Source organism: Pteronotus mesoamericanus, unplaced genomic scaffold (genome assembly GCF_021234165.1).
Source record: "Pteronotus mesoamericanus isolate MK-2021 breed Mesoamerican mustached bat unplaced genomic scaffold, CSHL_Meso_final scaffold_651, whole genome shotgun sequence".
Taxonomy (NCBI): Eukaryota; Metazoa; Chordata; class Mammalia; order Chiroptera; family Mormoopidae; genus Pteronotus; species Pteronotus mesoamericanus.
In genome coordinates, this window is record NW_026555325.1 from 46,072,868 (window position 1) to 46,092,081 (window position 19,214).

Genomic DNA, 19,214 nt, shown 5'->3' on the forward strand with positions numbered 1-19,214 from the left:
AAATTTCAAAGCAAAATGAAGAAAGACAGCATACATCTTCACCGGGTTTCCCAGGAGGGCCCTCTGGTCCACGTGCACCAATTGGACCCTAATAACAAAAAAAAGGGAAAAAAAAAGAATATTTACCTACATTTATCTACTCCTACCAATGATTTAGTCCAAAATATTGCTGAGACAAATAAAAAAAAGAAAATAGCTTTATTAATATTCTGAATTTTATGATGTATCACTCAATTACATGCTCAACAAGAACAAGTTTAATATCACAAATTCTATATCTCAGCATTGTCTGCTAATCATATTCAAAGTCTCTGAATTTAAATACTCTGCCACAAGAAACATAGCTTAAACACAAATATAATACAGGGCCCCTGAACTGGAGTGTAATTTCTTGCTACGTAAGTAAAGAGCTAGTAAGATAAATAACTCAGAACATCATTATAATGGTGGACCCATATTTAAGTGGGTCTACATGCTTACTTGACATTTACCATTGGTCCAGGATCACCAGGTTCACCAGGAGGTCCAGCAGGGCCAACACCACCCTAAAATTGAGAATAAATTAATACACACACACACACACACACACACACACAGAAAAAATAGATACTAAATCCTAAGTTCTCTGAGGTATAGTGCTATTGTTCAAAGTGTTGGCTTTACCACTCTCAAGTTGTGAGACTTTGTGTGAGTTATTTACTCTGTGTACTCTTCAGTTTTCCAATCTATAAAATGAGAATAATATGGTATCTACTTCATTAGGTTTTTATATGTCTTTAGATAATTAATGTATATTAACAACCTAGAATACTGTTAGCAAAGAGTATTCAATCAATGGTAGTTATCATCATATTTTTCTTCTTGTCTTCTTCCTCTTTCTTGTCTTAAATAATAACAACTATATTTTCTCTTCACCAATGGTAGTAGTATAAAATGGCTTAAAGTAAAACTCCACACTCATGAAAATGACAATATGGTATCTTTGAGATAAAAATCCTTTTTTTATTTCCTACTGCCTGTCAAACCACTACAAAAACTAACATAGCTCTATAGCAGTATTTTTTTGGTATTTTATATGCTATAGAAAAACAGTTTAATATCATATTCTTTTTAAAGAGCCCATGAAGTGATCACCTTGACTGTTATTTCTAATAATACTACATAGTAATCACCTTCTATAATCTGATTATATAGCCTCAGAGTTGGCAATTAACCAATTATGAGAATTTTCATCCTGACATGTTATTTCAGAAGAAAAAGCACATAGAAATTATTTGTATTGAAGATAAGTCACCTAAAGAAACCAGATAATAAAACTTCAGCCCCATGAACAACTTTGAAAATCATACTGCATATATTTCTAAGTAAGTGAAAATTAATTGACTACAACCATTCAAAGTAAGGATTACAAAATGCAATTTAAAGGCCAGCCAAAAGCATTCATGTCACAGAGACTTTATTTATATATTTTTATATCTTTTATTATTATTATTTTTTGCTACAGTTTGTAATTTAATTATAAAAAGACTTACTTGCTGCCCTTGTAGACCTGGAGGTCCCCTTGGGCCAACGGGACCCTTAAAAGCAAATGAGAATGAGAAGAAAAGTTGTATACTGTTCATGACAACTAAGTCAAACATTTAAAAAATGTTGAATCAGCTTTAGCATCTGGATAAGTGAAGCTTCGACAGTGAAAGTTGATGATATTCTCCATCTGTGTTCATCTGGAATGCAGCTAAATTCAAGAAAATTAAAGCTTGGATAACATTTGGGATGATTTTATATACACTCCCGGTGTCATCAGAGAAATAAAGAATATGACTGTGTACACCCAATGCCTTTGGGATGAGCTGAAGGAGTCGTTCCGTTAAAACAGAACATCTGACAAAAGAAAGCTCTTGGCAGGCACAGGGCAGTTATCAAGCTATTTCATTTTTCAGCTTCAGAGCAGATAACTTTTCTAAATTAAATGGGCAAGTTGAATTAAAATTTCTAAATTAAATGGGCAAGTTGAATTAAAATTAATTTTGATGATTAGTCATCATCAAAAATAATGACTAGGTTATTTGAGATGTAAATTTAAAATTATTCAGGGGACTGAGATTTCTGGATTATTTCTTTCTTTCATAACATACACTTAAAGCATCCTCATAGGCTTTCCTCATTTAAACAACAATGATTACACTGAGATATAACCAAGGGAAGAAAAGGGAAACACAATTTAAAAAAAATGATTAATATATGCCTATACAATTTTTAATGTCATACTTTAAAAAGTAAAATCAATTAAGTCAAAATCAAGTTTGTTCTTAAGGTAAAAATTCAAATTTTTATTTTGAATTGATTAGATTTTTAGCTAGTAAGAAAATTAAAGCTCCATTACAAAAATAAACACATGTAATTTAAACTTCAAACAGATTACAGCTTATATATTTCAGAAAATTATCTCAAGAAAATCATTGAATGAGAGCATATTGCTTACCCTACACTTAAATAATATATACAAACAATGTTTAAGTTACTCATAATGCTAGCCTTAAGGGTGTGTCTAATATTCTATTAATCTGGAATGATTTTGAACTATATTATGAGCAAAAAAGCATGAGAGAGTTGGTTTTAAAAGTATTAATTCATTCAGTGTGATTACATTGCTCCAAATACTCAGGTTAACATACTTGCTTAGGGAAAAATGGGAAACTTTCTGGCTGTTAAAGAAATTCAAAAGAGAATAGGAATGGCCAGTAGGTCCAGCAAGGAAACTTGGAAGTTGTTGGTATAGGCAGCCAGAGAATATTAAGAAAACTAGGAAGTGATAAAAATAAAACTGGCAAACTTGTTTTCTCAAAATTTTGTTAAATCGCTATTTCTAACAACACTATAAAACAATTATTTATTAAAAATGTACACTTTTGATGTGGTGCTGGTGGTTATATGTTTTAAAATTCCTTATTTTCTTTAAATAATAAACTAAATATATACACAGTCCTCTATTAATGTCAACACATACTTTGCAGTTATGAATGGAACACCACTGGGCTTTTAACTGGTGTGTAGCAGGGTCTGATAAATACACTAAAAAATAAATGGATGGGTATGTTTAAGAAGACTCATATTACTCTTAACTAGCTAACTCAAACCTCTCCTTTTTAAAATGGTTTCTTCAAAACTACTTTAATTATCAGTAATATTTGCACTTACCACTGAACCAGGCATCAGCCCTATTTGACTCCCAAGGCCAGATTTTTCATCCAACCCAGCCATCTGAGCTGAAAATGGCTGTAAAAGGAATGTGTTGACATTATTTCCACAGTAAAAGGTGTATATCCAAATACTTACTAAATTGAGACATGTATGTAAATTTTCTGGGATTCCTATAGAATGGCACTTCTAAGAATCATTTTAAACTTCTGCTTTAAAGCAAGAAGAAGACTTAAGTTGTTTTTCATTGCATGTATTTTTAACTGAACAACTTTCCACAGAGTATCTTATAACCTTGTCATTTCAGAACAACTGTTGCAATGGGCCAAATGTCTGATACTTGATAAAAGCATGACTCATTCTGTTAAGTATTTAGCCAGTCTCATCAATTCCAGTTGTAAATCTCTTTATCTGATTTCTTTCCCAAGGTTAGAGCATGCCAAACATCTGAATATAGCCTGAAAGATGCTTTTAAAACATCTGTCCTAAAGATTCCAGATTCCATTTCAGAATATATTACTTACCAGAGTTGGTACTCTTCTTTCTTGTTCATGGCCAGTAAGCTTTTAACTGTATTTATGTAAGTTAAAAAAAATTTTATACTCCATTTAATGGGATCCCTAAATGTTCTAAGAACTGGCAACAGTTTTACCTATTGTCTTTCATATCTAAAAATGCTGGTAACCCAACTGACCAAAAATGTCCATTTACATTCCCAGACTTCTAGTCTCTGGATTTTAGCAGGAAAAGACTGTGCATATTGTTTGAAAAATAAATTGGCAATTCTTTCCACCATCAGTTGAAAAACAAATGTATGAACTGTTATAAAACAAAAATCACATTTCAGGGCTCCGTATTTTCCATTGTTATGTTACATAATCTACTCATAAATCCTTATGGCTGCCACTAAAAATTCAGAGGCAGGTATGGAAAAGCATTTTGTTTTATTTTACTTCTAGTAGAAAACTAAAATTTGGGAAATAATCAGATTGATTTTAAGTGGTAACTCAATGGCCCTTTTCACATACATCATCACAGATGTGTTACCTCACTTGGTGTGGAAGTCATAACACAGTTTTCAAAAGCTTTCTGAGCCTTTTTCATTTCATAGTGAAATGAAAAAAAATTCATAAATTTTTCATGTCATGGTCCTTTAGAATCAATAGAAAGAACGAAGTTCACAAAGTCTGGAATTGACCTTGAGAACTACCTTTGAAGCAGCACTTGAAAAAAAATATTATTTTGAATTTTTCAACAATTCTTTGTGGATTTCTTAGTTTTATCATTGTTCATAGCAGCATTGTATTCACTAAGCTGCTCTTACACTCAAGGGTCAACAACTGAACCAACACAATTTAAAATAATAGCAATAAATCAAAACTTTAACATACTAGATATGGCACTGAAAAATGCACACCCCTTACCCTGCTCATGCCATCAGGTCCTGGGTGAGAAGGATGTCCAGGCGGCCCTGGGGGGCCTGGTTGACCAGGAACACCTGGTTCCCCATCAATTCCCTGAGGACCACGAGGACCCTGCAAAAACAAGCCAGTGGAAATGACAATCTATTGCCAAATATGCACTTAATAGAAAGCTAACTGTACAGTCTTCTTGATGGAGATGGTGTGTTCCTTATTTTAAAATGAGTGGCCGTAGTGTTTGATTCCAACTATGACATTCTGGAAAAGGCAAAGCTATGGAGAAAGTAAAAAATTCAGAGGTTGCCAGGGGTTGGGGTGAGGATGGGGGGATGAATAAGCGGAGCACAGAAGATTTTAAGGGCAGTGAAAATATTCTGTGTAGTGTAATGGTGGATATATGCCATTATATACCTGTGTCCACACTCATAAAATGTCCAATACTAAGAGGGAACCCAAATATAAACTGTGGACCCTGATGGAGGATGTAGATAATTGGGGAAGGCTATGAAAGTGTGGGGGCAGGGTGTGTATCGAATTCTGTACCTTCCTCTCAATTTTAATATGAACCTAAAACTCTAAAAAATTCTCTAAAAAATAAAGTCTTAAAAATAATAAAAAAGAATAGCAATCTAGTCATCTACAGTAATTTAGCACTGGTCACAGAGTCTACTATTGGAACATAATACATTTTGAGGAAGAATTTTCCTCTTGATACAAAAAAATCCCCAGTAATCAGACTTCCTGGAATATTTATAAAATTGTAGTCAGTTTATTAGTTACCTAGAATAAGTTTCTTTATTTGGTCGAGCTTTGCTGTTCAGGGTATTAATCAATAATTGCCAAATTCACTTGCCTGTCAGAGATTACAGTTAACTATGTACGTGCCTGCTTAAACTACCCCCACCAGCAACTACAACAAAAATGTGAAGGATCCTTAATTGTAGTTTGTGGGGGTTTTTTCATCATTTTAATATTTTAATGCTTCACATAGTTCCTGTTCCATGACAGACAATATATTTATTATATGTTCACATTTCAATCCTCGTTACTCTAGTACTTCAAGTCTAGCACACTTTATTTTCCTTACCACTCCAAAGGCAGACCAGAGCAATAGAACAGAGGGAAAGGCACGGTGACCCAGCCAAATGTATTTGTCAGAGAAGTGAACAATGATTTCTAGCCACCAGGCTCCAGCCTCCTAATCCACATTCTGAAGACAGCTCATCCCCAGTTCTGGAAATGCTCTGTCCCCTAACCTCATCATGTCCACAAGTGTTGTTAAGTATTTTCTGGCTTTATAACCCTAGAGAGTCTTAGCCAACTTTAAGAAGAAAGGACTACAGAACTCAAAAGTCAATATAATTTTTATAATTAGAAGCATGGATTGAGAAAAATATGGTAGATGAATTGGAGTTCAATAGTAAAATAAGCTTCTCATACCTAAATATGAGAATACCAAGTGGCCCACAATAAGTGACTAAAATATGAGTTCATAGAGCAGCAAGAGTAAATATAGGAGGTGAGGCAGGCGAGGGGGCTGTTTGCATGTGATGACTTTGGGAAAGGTGGCATAATAGCTATTCAATTCAATGTATTTTAACATAGTCAAACAATCATATACACATATTTACTTCATGGAAGATTGGGGTAAATAAGCAAGTGTATCTATTCAAATAGAAGATAAATTAGTCTGAAAAAGTGACATTCTGAAAAATATTTTTTCAGAAAATTATTCTCATCTTTTAAAAATCAAAACTTTTCTGGCTCCTAAGCCACTGCCAATTCACTGAACTCTTTTCATTGTACATATAGTAATGGAGGCTGATTTTAATTGCTATCTAGGATTTCTGAATCATATGAGTGTGAGCAACATGAATTGCAAATGTATGTTGTCCATGGTTGCACAGAGAGAGCAGTAGTCTAACCTACTCACAGAGCCTCATGTGAGAAAGGACAAAGGACTCATGGACATGGACCACACTGTGGTGATTGCTGGGGGGAAAGCGTGTAAGAGGACTACATGGTAATGGAAATAAATACAATAAAGGTTAAATTTTTTTTAAAAAAGAAAGCTAATGTGTTTTGAAACATGAAATTGCTGATTACCAGTTACTTATATACACACACAAAAAAATGAGCTGACACATTATTTCTCCTCTCAAAGGGTTTTCTAAAGACAAAACTAAAATCTACATTAGTGTCAATGGGAGTAGAGAGAGGTTTGGATAATATTAATCCTCAAAATATTGTGTCTTTTCTCCAGCCTTCTGTGATTAATAATCATGTTTCAAAGTCTCCTCTGAAGACAGTCCACTATTCCGTTGACTTCATGATGCAGTTTGTGTCTCCATGGTATCTTCTTTAAATAGTCTACATGATACGCTATTATAGAGAATGAGATTAAAATTCACAAAATCTATCCAAAGGAGAACATAATAAGCAAGATTTTAAGTGAAAATAAGAAAAAGTATTATATGTATATGAACATTTTTACTGCTAAATATTGAAAACAAAAATTTTAATTTTGGAATCCATTAAAAATATATGTATTCTTCACATTTCCAAGAGAGCTGAATCACATAAATATATATTAAGGTTAATGTTCTCCCATCCCCCAGAATACTCTAGTCTCTCAGGGAGCAACCTACAATAAAAAGTACTTGCAGATTGCCACTAGGTGGCGACCTTTAAACGTCCACAAGTAGACAGGAATGATGATGATGACCCAAAATCATCAAGAACTTTGTTCTCTGCTGGTTAGTAGTATGACAAACACAAATTATGCTATATTAGAACTGGTATATTTCTGATTTTACAGATAGAAAACGAACCTATAGATGTTAAGTGTCACGTGCAATTAGAACTCAGCACACCATTGACTACCCATCTTCTGACAGGTTGTTAGTTTGTTATCACTGTGAAGTTACCAGGACAAAACACTTAAAACTAAAGACATGTGGTGAGAGACATTCATGATGATCATTGGTTAATAATGAGGGCTTCTTGAGAGTATCTCTATATCAGTAGCTCAATCCTGTGCAATGTTGCCTTCCAAGGAACATTTGACCTCAAGGGATAATTTTAGTTGTCACAACTATATAAGGCAGTGGAACAGACGTTGCCACTGACATCTAGTGTGTAGAAATTAGGAATGTTGCCAAATATTCTACAATGCATAAGGAAACCTCTGGCCCCAAATAGCAATAGTATTGAAGTATTGAAACTACGCTACATTGTAAGACTTCTGTAGTGTTTGATGGTAATGGGAATAGGGGGAGAAATTGGTATTTATAATTGCAGTACCACCTTGTGATTTGCCAGGCATAGTTTTAGTCAAGCAACTCCTGTAAATCTTGAGACCTGTGGCAAAACATTCTTCCTAACGGTATTTTGTGACATCATGCCACTACCTTGAAATCAGCCATGTTGAGGCTATTTACACCAGGAAAATCAGCAAAAGCTAGAGGCAGATTTGATTTTTTTTTTTTTTAACGAGTCAGTTGTTAAACACCATCACAGCCTGCTTGCTATGATTAAGAGAAAAATAGATTTCCTACATGGATATCGGCCAGATTGCCTTGCTTAATTCCAAATAAATAACTGCTCCTCACTCTTTTACACGCACACATGCACACACACATACACACACACACACACACACTTCACATTGATTGTTTCTGGCCTAGGGAAGATAGGAAAAGGAGCAATCACACACAAAGTGGAGAAAGTTGAGAAGGAAAAGGGAAGGGAGGGGAGTAGAAGGGAGGGGAAGAAGTAAGAGCAGTGAGGAGTAGATTCACTGGATCCTAACAAGGATTTCTGGAAGTCCAACTACTTTTTCATAACAACTTTCACCCAGACCTAGCACTCAGTGTTATTAATTATTCTCAGCACAAACACATGGATAAACAATGTTTTCGACATGACCACCTACACTCATATCCTCCTTATACCTGTCATTGTTATTCTATACCCCAGGCAGACATTAAGAGCTACCAAAAGCATGGAAGCTACCAACACTGGTGAGACAGCTCAGTAGAACAGCAATGAAGGATGGGGCATAAGACGGCTGGACCACGGCTTTGCTACCCACCTATATGTCCATGGCCCACTTCTTTCGGGCACTGTTATTTACTGGCATGCCTACAAATAGCACTGATAACTCCAACTCCAGCTTGCAAAAGTATCAGCATAAAGCTATATTTGATGAAACGTGTAGAAGCTTAAAATAGTATCAAAGATGAAAACAGAGTGGCAAGAGTTCCCAGTGATATGACATAAAATACATTTTCCCTCATTAATGTTTTCAAGGTTGTTGCTTCTTTTTCATCAATTTCTCACACTTAAGTATGGATAAATACATATTTGAAAGGCTAAAAGTCCACAGAGTTAAATTTTAGTAAATACCATTTGACAGAAAATGAAACATCCTACATTTTTCTGATTGAAACATAAGCTAATGATAACAATACAAAAAATTAATCCAGTTTTTTACTATATGCCAGTCACTAGTTTTTGTGAGATAAAGAATTACTATCCTAGGATAGCATTTAGTGGTAAGAGGAAATGTTTGATATTCTCATGTTTTATCTCAAGGGTATAGAATTTATTTATTTTTTTACACCAGAAACCTATATAATTTTATTAACCAATGTCATCTCTATGAATTAAATTCAATAAAAATAAAAAAATTAAAAACAACAATCCCAGGTTAATCCTAGTCTTTGTGTTTTGGTGGCTGAGGTAATTCTCCCTGGAGATGCATGTTTCTAATTTTTTTCTTTCTTTTTATATTCACATTAACTTTAGAATGAAAAAATTGTCAATAAACACTATTTCCCATATCTTCAACATTTCCTTTTGAATTTCAGCTTCTTTATCTTTAAAATGGATATTACTGAAAATATTACAAGATTATTAGGGGTCAAGTTTAATAGGCATGAAGATACTTGGTAAATTATAAAACACTTTAACAGTGCTAGCTATCTAGTTATTCTATTGTTACAACTATGACCAACTTTTCTTTAGGTGAATTTTATTTTTATTTTTTTATATTTTAATTATTTTTTTATTTATTTTACTTTATTTTTTCAAATACATTTTTCTCTGCCTCCCCCCCACCACTTTCTCTTGCCCCCTCCCTCCCCTCCTTCCCTCTCTCAGCTCTTCCCCTTTGGTTTTGTCCATGAGTCCTTGCTATATGTTCCTTGACTTTCCCCTTCCCTTCCTTTTCCCCGCCTCCCTCCCTCCTTCCCTTTTGTCTCTGTTGATTTCTTTTCCTTTCAGTGTTGCTGGTCTTATTTTCCTTGCATGTTTGTTTTGTTGGTTAGGTTCCACTCATAGGTGAGGTCATATGGTATTTGTCTTTTCCCCCCTGGCTTATTTCGTTTAGCATAATGCTCTCCAGTTCCATCCATGCTGTCACGAAGTTTAGTAGTTCTTTTTTCTTTCTGCTGCGTAGTATTCCATTGTGTATATGTACCATCACTTTTTGATCAAATCATCTACTAATGGGCATTTAGGTTGCTTCCAACACTTGGCTATTGTAAATTGTGCTGCTATGAACATTAGGGTGCATAGGTTCTTTTGTATTGGCATTTTGGGATTCTTAGGGTATAGTCCCAGCAGGGGAATCACTAGATCAAAAGGCAGTTCCATTTTCAGCTTTTTGAGGAAATTCCACACTGTTTTCCACAGTGGCTGCACCAGTCTGCATTCCCACCAACAGTGTACTAGGGTTCCCTTTTCTCCACAGCCTCGCCAGCGCCTGTTGTTTGTTGATCTGTTTATGATGGCCATAGAATTGATTTTTTAAATTTAAAGGTGTTCCCTTTGTTCTGCTAATGGATTTGTTGATTTCTAAAATTACTCTTCTGATAGCTCTGTAGCAGTGACTCAATGAAAAATGCAGCATGTTACTTGCAAAATAAATCCATCATACAACCTCTTCAGAGAAAATTTTGTCCTCTAATAATTTCTATTTCCTTTATCCAATTTGGTTATTCCTGTGGTAGCCACAGATGACAGAACTTGGGTGTTTCATCTCAATAGGACATTCTTGACATTGTTTACTCATGAATTACACCTTCTGAAAACAACATGAGGTATTCATTATGTTTCCTTAGATTCTACACAATTTTAATTTGAACTCACAAAAGGCAAATAAATGTCATTTGTGCTATCTAAAACTATAATAGATAATTATTGGCATGCGATCATCTCTTCATAACCTGAATTCTGTGTCACATTTACTACAGGTGAGAGAACAGAGCCACCAGCTCTTCACCTCATCCAGGGAACACAGTGTAGAGAGGGCCTTGCTCAGTACACAGTACAATTCGCACAAAGGGAGCCCACAGTCAACTTACAGGTTTTCCTTTGGGGCCTCTCTCTCCTCTTGGTCCTTGTGATCCTGGAGGTCCCTAAAGCAGAACGTAAAGGTTATGCCTGCAAAAAGTGTATACTTCAGATGTCTTTGTTTTAAAGGTTTGCTTGGTATAAGAAAATTGGAAAACAGAAATATCACCCTTCTTTTTGAATTCAGTTCAGTTGAAGGCGATAGAAAATAAAGTCATGTGCATACGAAATGTGCATAGAAAGGCTGTTTGTTTTAGCAGTGAAGCTGACAGGTCTGTAAAGAATTAAGTGTTACATTATAGCATTGTGGAGCCCTATGAACTGAATATAGTAGTTTGAACAGTAATGGCAAATTTGTAAAGATCATTCTTGCTGTCTTGTCCCAGACAAGCTTTGCCACTAAATTATGGGCACAAAAACTTATATTTCAGATTTTGAGAACTACACAGATGTATAAACTCCCGATTTCAATTAGCTGAGAGAATGTCTGAATTCATATTGGTATACAGTACCCCAAACTATTCATCAGAGTCCAAGTTGTCAATGAAAGCAAGAGAGAGAAAAGCCTCTTATTCTACTACTGCTTTATGTACTCTACCTTCAATAATCTTATTTTCTACTTAATTTAGAATGCTGCATCATCTCCACTATATATTTAAAATCTACTTAGAACTTTCTGAGTAGTAATTGCAGTTATTATCCCTTAAAATAGCAAGTGATTATTATATTTCAAAGGTGGCATCATTGTACCAATATCTTAAAGTAGCTTCTTTTCTTTTTTTACACAACTGCAGTTGCCTAGAGAATTTTATTTCTCTTCAAAAGAGTTTCAATTGAGTTATGAAAATTAGAGTGTGCATTTACTCAATCCAGCATACAATATTATTTAAAAGCAAAAGCTTCAGAATGACTGAAGCAGGTCTGTTAAAGCATATTGTATTTTATTTATGTTGATTTAATGTATTTTAAATTCTACAGGAATTGTGTGTGTGTGTGAGTGTATGTGTGTGTGTTATCTATTTAATTAGCTATCAGTGCTACTGCTAATTCAGACCTGAAATCAGTAATCTTTTATGCTAAGCCAGAAATATGCTATTCTGATGTATAATGTCAAATTTTACTGCTATATGATTTAATTTCATTAACAGGTAAAATTAACAGTTTGTTTCATTAAACAGATAAAAATAATCTACCCTTAATGATTGTTAAACAACAGACAAGTATGCCCTAATTTCAACGAGTAAGGTTAACCTAAAATTGGCAGTGTAACAAGAGACTGTCTTACCCTTCACATAACCACAGTAGCACTAACACTTGAGAAAAAAAGGACACTTCAATTTCAGAATGAAACAGTCCCCTATGTGGCATTCATTGCTGCAAAAGAATGCCTAAACTTTAAAATGTTTCAAGACAAAATGCTTCAAGAAAACATTCTATTGTCTTTTCATGAATATGATATTCATAAAGATTTTCAGTATCTCAAAGAATTTAAGATTACCATGAATGCTGTAAGAAACTACTTACTGCTGGTCCTGGGCGACCACGTATGCCTGTTACCTAAACAACAAACAAAGTAATTTGTGAAGATACATTTCTACCTACGGAGTTTTAGAAAAGTCAATAATCCAACAAATCAGAATAACAACAAAAGCACCAGTGAATTATTAAAAAATAAATGTTGTCAATTGATGACTGTTTCTTCCCTGCCTTGTGAGTTACAGCATCATCTAATTTAACCTCTAACATAGGGAGGTAGTACTGGTAGGGTAATTAAGAGCGCGGTGCTGGGGCCAAGAGGCCTGCCTGCCGCACTTGACTGCATATCCCTTTCCAGTTGTACAGCCTTGGACTGGTTACTTATTGTCTCCGCGCTCAAGTTTCTCTTCTGTTAAATGGTCATAATGATTATGAAATTACATTCTTCAAGAAGTGTTGTGGTGTGAAGACAAACAAATAAAATATTTGAAAAGTACCTAAAAGAGCACCTAAGAAATAGTAAGCACACATGTGTGTTTTTAAATCAAAGAAAAAAAACATGAATGATTTTCCTCTTAGGCACTCTGTTAAAAAAGGGCCAACTTAAAGGCAAAGCAAAAATGCAAACCCTGCCAAATAAATCAACATGCATACACTTCTGCTTTGACAGAGTGATAAAACTCCTTTAAAATCTATGAGAAGCTGTTGAAGAACATTTTGATCATTTACAAATCTAAATAACTCTTAAGAACTCATACAATATGGAATCTCAGTCAAGATAATGGTATGACATATTTCCAGAAGTGTGGAATATTAAATCATGCTTTTCTCTGTGGATTACATGTCTATTTATACTATTAAAAATATACATCTTAACTATCACTTTACAGTCAGATTCAGTATATTTAATTTTGTAAAACTCTGATTTTCACCTTTGGTCATGAGACTATAAAAGTCAAGAATATTGTATTAAACATTAAATTTTGTATTAAAATTAATATATTTTGGTTAATATTAAAAATTACATTAAAGGAACAAAACTTGTATTAACATTTTCTCTTGTTAAATAAAGAATAAATCTATCTTGGTTTGCTTATTTTATACTAAAAACTTGCTTATAAAATAACTAATTTCCTTTTTTTTGAGAGTATGTATATAAGCAATAGTATGCAACTATACTATAGCTAAGTTTATTAAAGGTACATGAAAACCATATTGACATATATACTTACAACAGGCACTAATCCTGGTTCTCCTTTTTCTCCCTATGAAGTTAAAAAAACTTTAATTAGCAAAATATAATGATATAATGTCTTGTTGGACATGAACATGTCATGCTAGAATATTCTGTATGAACACTGGGAATTTCTTTATAAGAAACAAAGAAATTCAGAAAGGAAAGTTCATCAGTTTTGGATAATTAGATGCTATTCATGAAAAAAATACTATTTATCTGACAGATAGAGAAAATAAATCCAATTCAGTTTTTACAGCAACCAAAACGAAAGAGTTGACTAGACCAAGAAATGCTTGTGATGAAAACATGTAGAGTCAAAGTATCATAGGAAAAGATACCTAAATACTAAAAATGCAAAAATAAATTCTAGAAATGTGGACATAGGTGAACTTCCACACAGATATTACATGCTACCTGGTGTTTAGTAACTTAGTAAATGCCAGCACTGAAACACTTATCACCCTTTTATAAAACTCATGGAAGAATCTGAGAATTAACAGAAGATAAGTGTGCTCATATTAATGAAAAAAAAAAGAGCAAATAAGAAAAGATGTGATGATATTATATAATTTTCATATCTGAGGAAAATTTAGAAAAATATTAATTGAATAGGAAAAATAAAAAGTAACAAAAGAAACTGTCATAAGTTAAAGTAAATAAAATCAAGCACATTTACTTGCTTTTATAATAGATGTAGCAAACACAAAATGTATAGATGAAATTTCTTCCGATTCTTTGAACTTTAAAATCTCAAAAATTGTATTTTCATAGCATGACATCAAGTTCATAGTTTAAATAATATTGGATGAATTGTACCTTTGTGTATCTTTATTTTCTCACACATTTACTTGTATTTTTTTATTTCCAGATTTGTCTTCTAACAGATTGTGGTCTCCCCAGGGGCATAATCATGTCTACTTCACACCCTCCATTCAGCACACTGAAGCTCTCAACAAGTTCTTCATGAATATATTAATTTTCATTAATATCTTATGAGTCATGCTTTTTACTAGGCAATTGCAGAGAATATATACATTAAGGATTATATCCAAAAATGTAGAAAAAGAAAGGGTAATGAGTTCTATTTTATTTAATTTTTCTTTCATTTGTATTATTCTTTTATCTGACTATAAAATAATATGAGTTTATAATAGGAAATTTTTTAAATACAGAACACATTAATAATATACTAAATAACATACTCAACAATCAGGAGATCAACACTGTTAATATTCTGGTATTCTTAGTTTTCCATCATGTTCCTGAACTTGGTTTACCTAATCAACATCTTAGTAATTTACCCTTAGATTTTTGTTTTCAGTTTTACAATTAAAAATAACATTATAATAAATATTCTTGTTTATAAATGTTTGTGTGGCATCTCTAGTTAATACCTTATGCTATATCTCTAGAAGTTGAAGTTATGGATTAAAGACCATACATATTTTTAAGATTTTTTTATTTAAATCACCAAATTGTACTCCAGAAACACACAATGTAATTACATCCCCACAACAGTATCTCACATCTGAAAACATTTTGTAATGTGAAATTTTAAAAGTTATTTTACAATCTTGATAGTTTTGATGATGGTCTCAGTAGCAGAAGAGTACACTCATCATTCTTGCTGATTCTAATGCTAAGGTAGCTAATACTCTGGAAGTCAGGAATAAACTGAGAATTCAGAAGTAGGAAATGGCTCTACAGAAGCAGGAGGAAATTCTACGTGAGTAAGTTCAGGGTAGAATACAAGAGGCTGAAAGTCAACCTACGAAAGGACTAGGGGCAGAAGGGACCAGCACATATAGGGAGCAAAGCAGAACGGGCTTATTTCTGCATTTCCACATCTGCTAACTTCTAGAGCAGTTCTTCCCATTTTAAATGTAGTGCGACAGTAACAAAAATTAACCTTATAAGAGCTATCAGTGCTTCCCTTGAAATACTGAAAGAATTTGAATGGTTTAGAAAGGATATATAAATCTGTGCCCATTTTAAAAAGGACTATATAAGAATGATGCTGAAAAAAACTTCCTTTCTAGAGCAAGTCTAGAAAAACAAGTGAAAAAAAGGAAGAAAAGTTATTTCAGCCAAAATGAGAAAAATAGAACAACCAGCTAAGAATGGTTGGGAAGCCTCCTTTCTAAGAGAACAATAAGAAAAATGCATGCTTTACTCTTTGCATGCGGAATGGAACCTGCTGATGTCTTTCTTAGCTACACTGTAGGGGTTTTTTAGATATCTTATTATGAGCTCTATATTTCTTGACAATATTTGACATACATTTAAATATTCCATTATCAGGTTCTGATAATAGATTTTTTTAATGACTCTATGACACATCTTACCTTGGAAAAAGCCAAAAAAGTAAATATTTGTTGCTTTTGTTAATATGGGCTTTAAATAAGTTAATTTATGTGAAATGATGATTTATCTAAAATTTAACTAAATTTGAATTTTATACCCATTTAAGTGCTCAGATTCAGATGAGAATCACAGTTTAATTTGACATCTTGTCTGTTACTTGTCATTTAAGGCTATGTGGATATCCCTTTTCACTTTTATGAGATGTCATCACCATGGAGACAGTCAGTGTTTTTCCCACCTTCACATCATCTGTATCATTTGCCTCTTACAGAGTTATAGCAAAGGCTCAGTAACTATTTGGTGGTTAATATGAATAAATGAATAGATGATAAATAAAACTCAATATTGAAATAAACGAAGCACAAATGCATTTTATAGCATTACTCTACTTCCATATTTCTGATGACACCTCAAAATAAATGACAGTCATAAAGAAAAGAACATTAACTAAAGTGTGCTAAATTGGCAACTGCTTTGAATGTGTCCTTCCCCCAGCTGTTTCATGTTGCCTTTGCAAAAACAGCAGTAATCTAAGTGACAGAGCCTAACATTGCCCCTTGGTAAATTGGGCGATTACTAAGCAAACTAAATGGATTACTTCAGGGCAGTTCTCACTGTCAGTTCTTTTCTTATTTCATAGATCATCTATATATGTACCTATCTAGTTTGTTTGAGGGCAATACTCATTTAAGTTTCCATTTTTCTCGCTTTCAGATATAAATTAAATGTAAACTAGTGTTTGTAGTCCTTCTCCTTTGACATTCATTCAAATAGAAATAGCTTCACTGATATTTATTTCAATAAAGACAAATATAAGGCATTGCCCTCTGAACAAAAAAGTGTAAAAGTGGTCTGGCAATCCCCTTGGTAGCATCACTTTTATTTACCATGAAGTTATACATTGCTTTATCTGAGTATCTGAGTATCACTTTACTGAAGTTCTACTGTCTGCAAATGTAAAGACAAGTTAAATTCACTGTTAATCTGTCTAACAATTGCCTTGAAATTTGGGATGGCTGCTCATTTCCTTTCTTGAATCCTATGCCCATCCCAGCTAGATAATACTGGAGCAGATTTCATAGGTTTCAAGTTAACCAGAAAACTGAGAACACAATCAAAGGAAATGAACTTTCTTTACTTAGTGGGACTACCTATTTCCAGGTGGCAAGTGTCAAAATTTGGCCAGTATGCGAGGGTCATGGCTATATTACACGATTTTTCTCTTGAGTATAGGTTTGTTTCTAGGATTAAATTTTAGGCACCCTGAAGGTGAGAAAGAGGAGAGATGGGGAGGGTATGTGTGTGGTAAAATGTTAAAATAATTCCTTTAGTTTAATATTTATTTTCCAACTAATGGAAGAGGGACCACAATCCCACTGAACTAGAATACCCTCCCTTCCTCTTTTTCTTCCTCCCTTTCTCCTCTTCCTTCTTTCCTTCCTTTCTTCCTTCCTCTCTCCCTCCCCTTGATCTGCTCTTTCCCTCTCTCTTTCTGTCCTTCAATTAAACATTTATTGTACTTCTAATATGCTTACTATGTATATACTAAGTACTGTGATAAACACACATAATTCAAAGATTAACATGAGATGGTGTCAATCCCTAAGGGATTCAAAATCTTTTGGAAGAAACAACTATAAACAAAAATTAACAAAGTGAATAAAATAAAGGCACCTGTAATCTGTAAGCAAAGTAGCTGAACTGAGCTCATATATTTATGTTTACATGGTACTTTATACTTTATGAAAGGTTTTCAAACACTTTGATACAGTTCTGTGTAGACAGTATTAGAATGAAAAATGCATTTATAAAAATGAAACTATACAAAGAAGAACTTACCTTTCTTCCTCTACCTATAAAAATAAAAAAAATAAATATTATTTTGTGCAAAAACAGTTTTTGAGAATCTCCTAAATATTTATTTTAATAATAGGTACTTTTGTGGAGTCCAAATTTAACTTAAACAGGCTTTCCTTATCATTAGTAAGCAGAACTCAGAAGTTGTTTTGGATCAATATATAATAATAGGCAAAATAATATATCCTTTTCAAAAATTTTGACATTATTTGAATATTCTTCATATCATTATATAATTATGCAGTAAAAAAATATCCTTCCATCTTGTCCCCTTTCTCTTATTTCCCAGATTTTACCCCCAACAGGAGGCCACTGATCTTGATTATCCAATTTTTAGTCTTCCTAACCAAGAATATAATAGAATATTCCATGTACTAATATCATCATTTGAGTTAGAAGTGTTCTAAAGTTGTCTTTGGATAGATCTTGAACATTTTGTGTTAAATTTATCCTTAGCCATTTTATCCTGTCTGTTGCTATTATAAAAGGAGTATTTTTTATTCTCATTATTTATACTACCATGTAATTGCATAGGGTAAGCCTATTAACTTTTTATTTTACACTGCACTGACTTACTAAAATCTTTTGTTTTTGTAGTTTTTTAAATTCATTTCCTTAGGTTTTACAAGCACATGATTTTATTTTCTGAAAATTGATAGTTTTACCTCTTCTTTCTAACTTCTAAACCTCTAATTTTTTTTCTTATCTAATTGTTCAGGTACATTAAATTGCTGTTGTGATAATAAATATCCATGCTTTATCTCTAAGTTTAGAAGGAATGCTTTCACTATTAAATACTCTTTTTTCTCTGGTTTTCCAAAAGAGTCTTTCTCTTTTTTAAAGTTTAATAACTTTATAAGGTAAGTTTCAATACTAATTATTTTGAGTGAACTTTTTCAAACACTTGAGTTTCCCTTTTCAATATTAAAATTGAAGTTTAATGTTACTTCAGAAGAGTTTTCTTGTATCATATTATTATATATATTTGTTTTGCTCCCTTGCATTTATTTCTTCTTTGGAGGTTCTTCTTCAGAGACATCCCTTACCTGTTGTGTATATGTATTATTTTCTTTCGAATCCTTTAAAATTTTTTTCTTTTCTCATCAATATCTTCCATGTCTGTTCTCCTCATGCTCCTTCCTATTTCATCTTCATTTCCCTGTTATGATTTTGATTTTCCTTCTATTTCTTTCCTCATTATTAAGTTTTCTTTTTGTATTTCTAATTTATGACCGTCTTTCTCAGAAGCAATTGCTTTACGAAGTTTTATCTAGTTTATGGTGAAATATTTGGTCAGAATTTTT

General features: G+C 33.2%; 1 protein-coding gene across 1 annotated transcript in view; it reads right to left on the reverse strand.

Moving 5' to 3' along the window:
* Window positions 1-19,214, reverse strand: part of COL5A2 (collagen type V alpha 2 chain) — a 136,756-nt gene that overhangs the window by 48,453 nt on the left and 69,089 nt on the right. The window contains exons 3-11 of the mRNA XM_054562679.1: window positions 17,893-17,906; window positions 13,685-13,717; window positions 12,501-12,533; window positions 10,988-11,041; window positions 4,623-4,733; window positions 3,199-3,276; window positions 1,533-1,577; window positions 492-545; window positions 35-88 (exon numbers count right to left, since the gene is read on the reverse strand). Of these exons, the coding sequence (XP_054418654.1) occupies window positions 35-88; window positions 492-545; window positions 1,533-1,577; window positions 3,199-3,276; window positions 4,623-4,733; window positions 10,988-11,041; window positions 12,501-12,533; window positions 13,685-13,717; window positions 17,893-17,906 (476 nt within the window). The remainder of the gene's footprint in view (window positions 1-34; window positions 89-491; window positions 546-1,532; window positions 1,578-3,198; window positions 3,277-4,622; window positions 4,734-10,987; window positions 11,042-12,500; window positions 12,534-13,684; window positions 13,718-17,892; window positions 17,907-19,214) is intronic.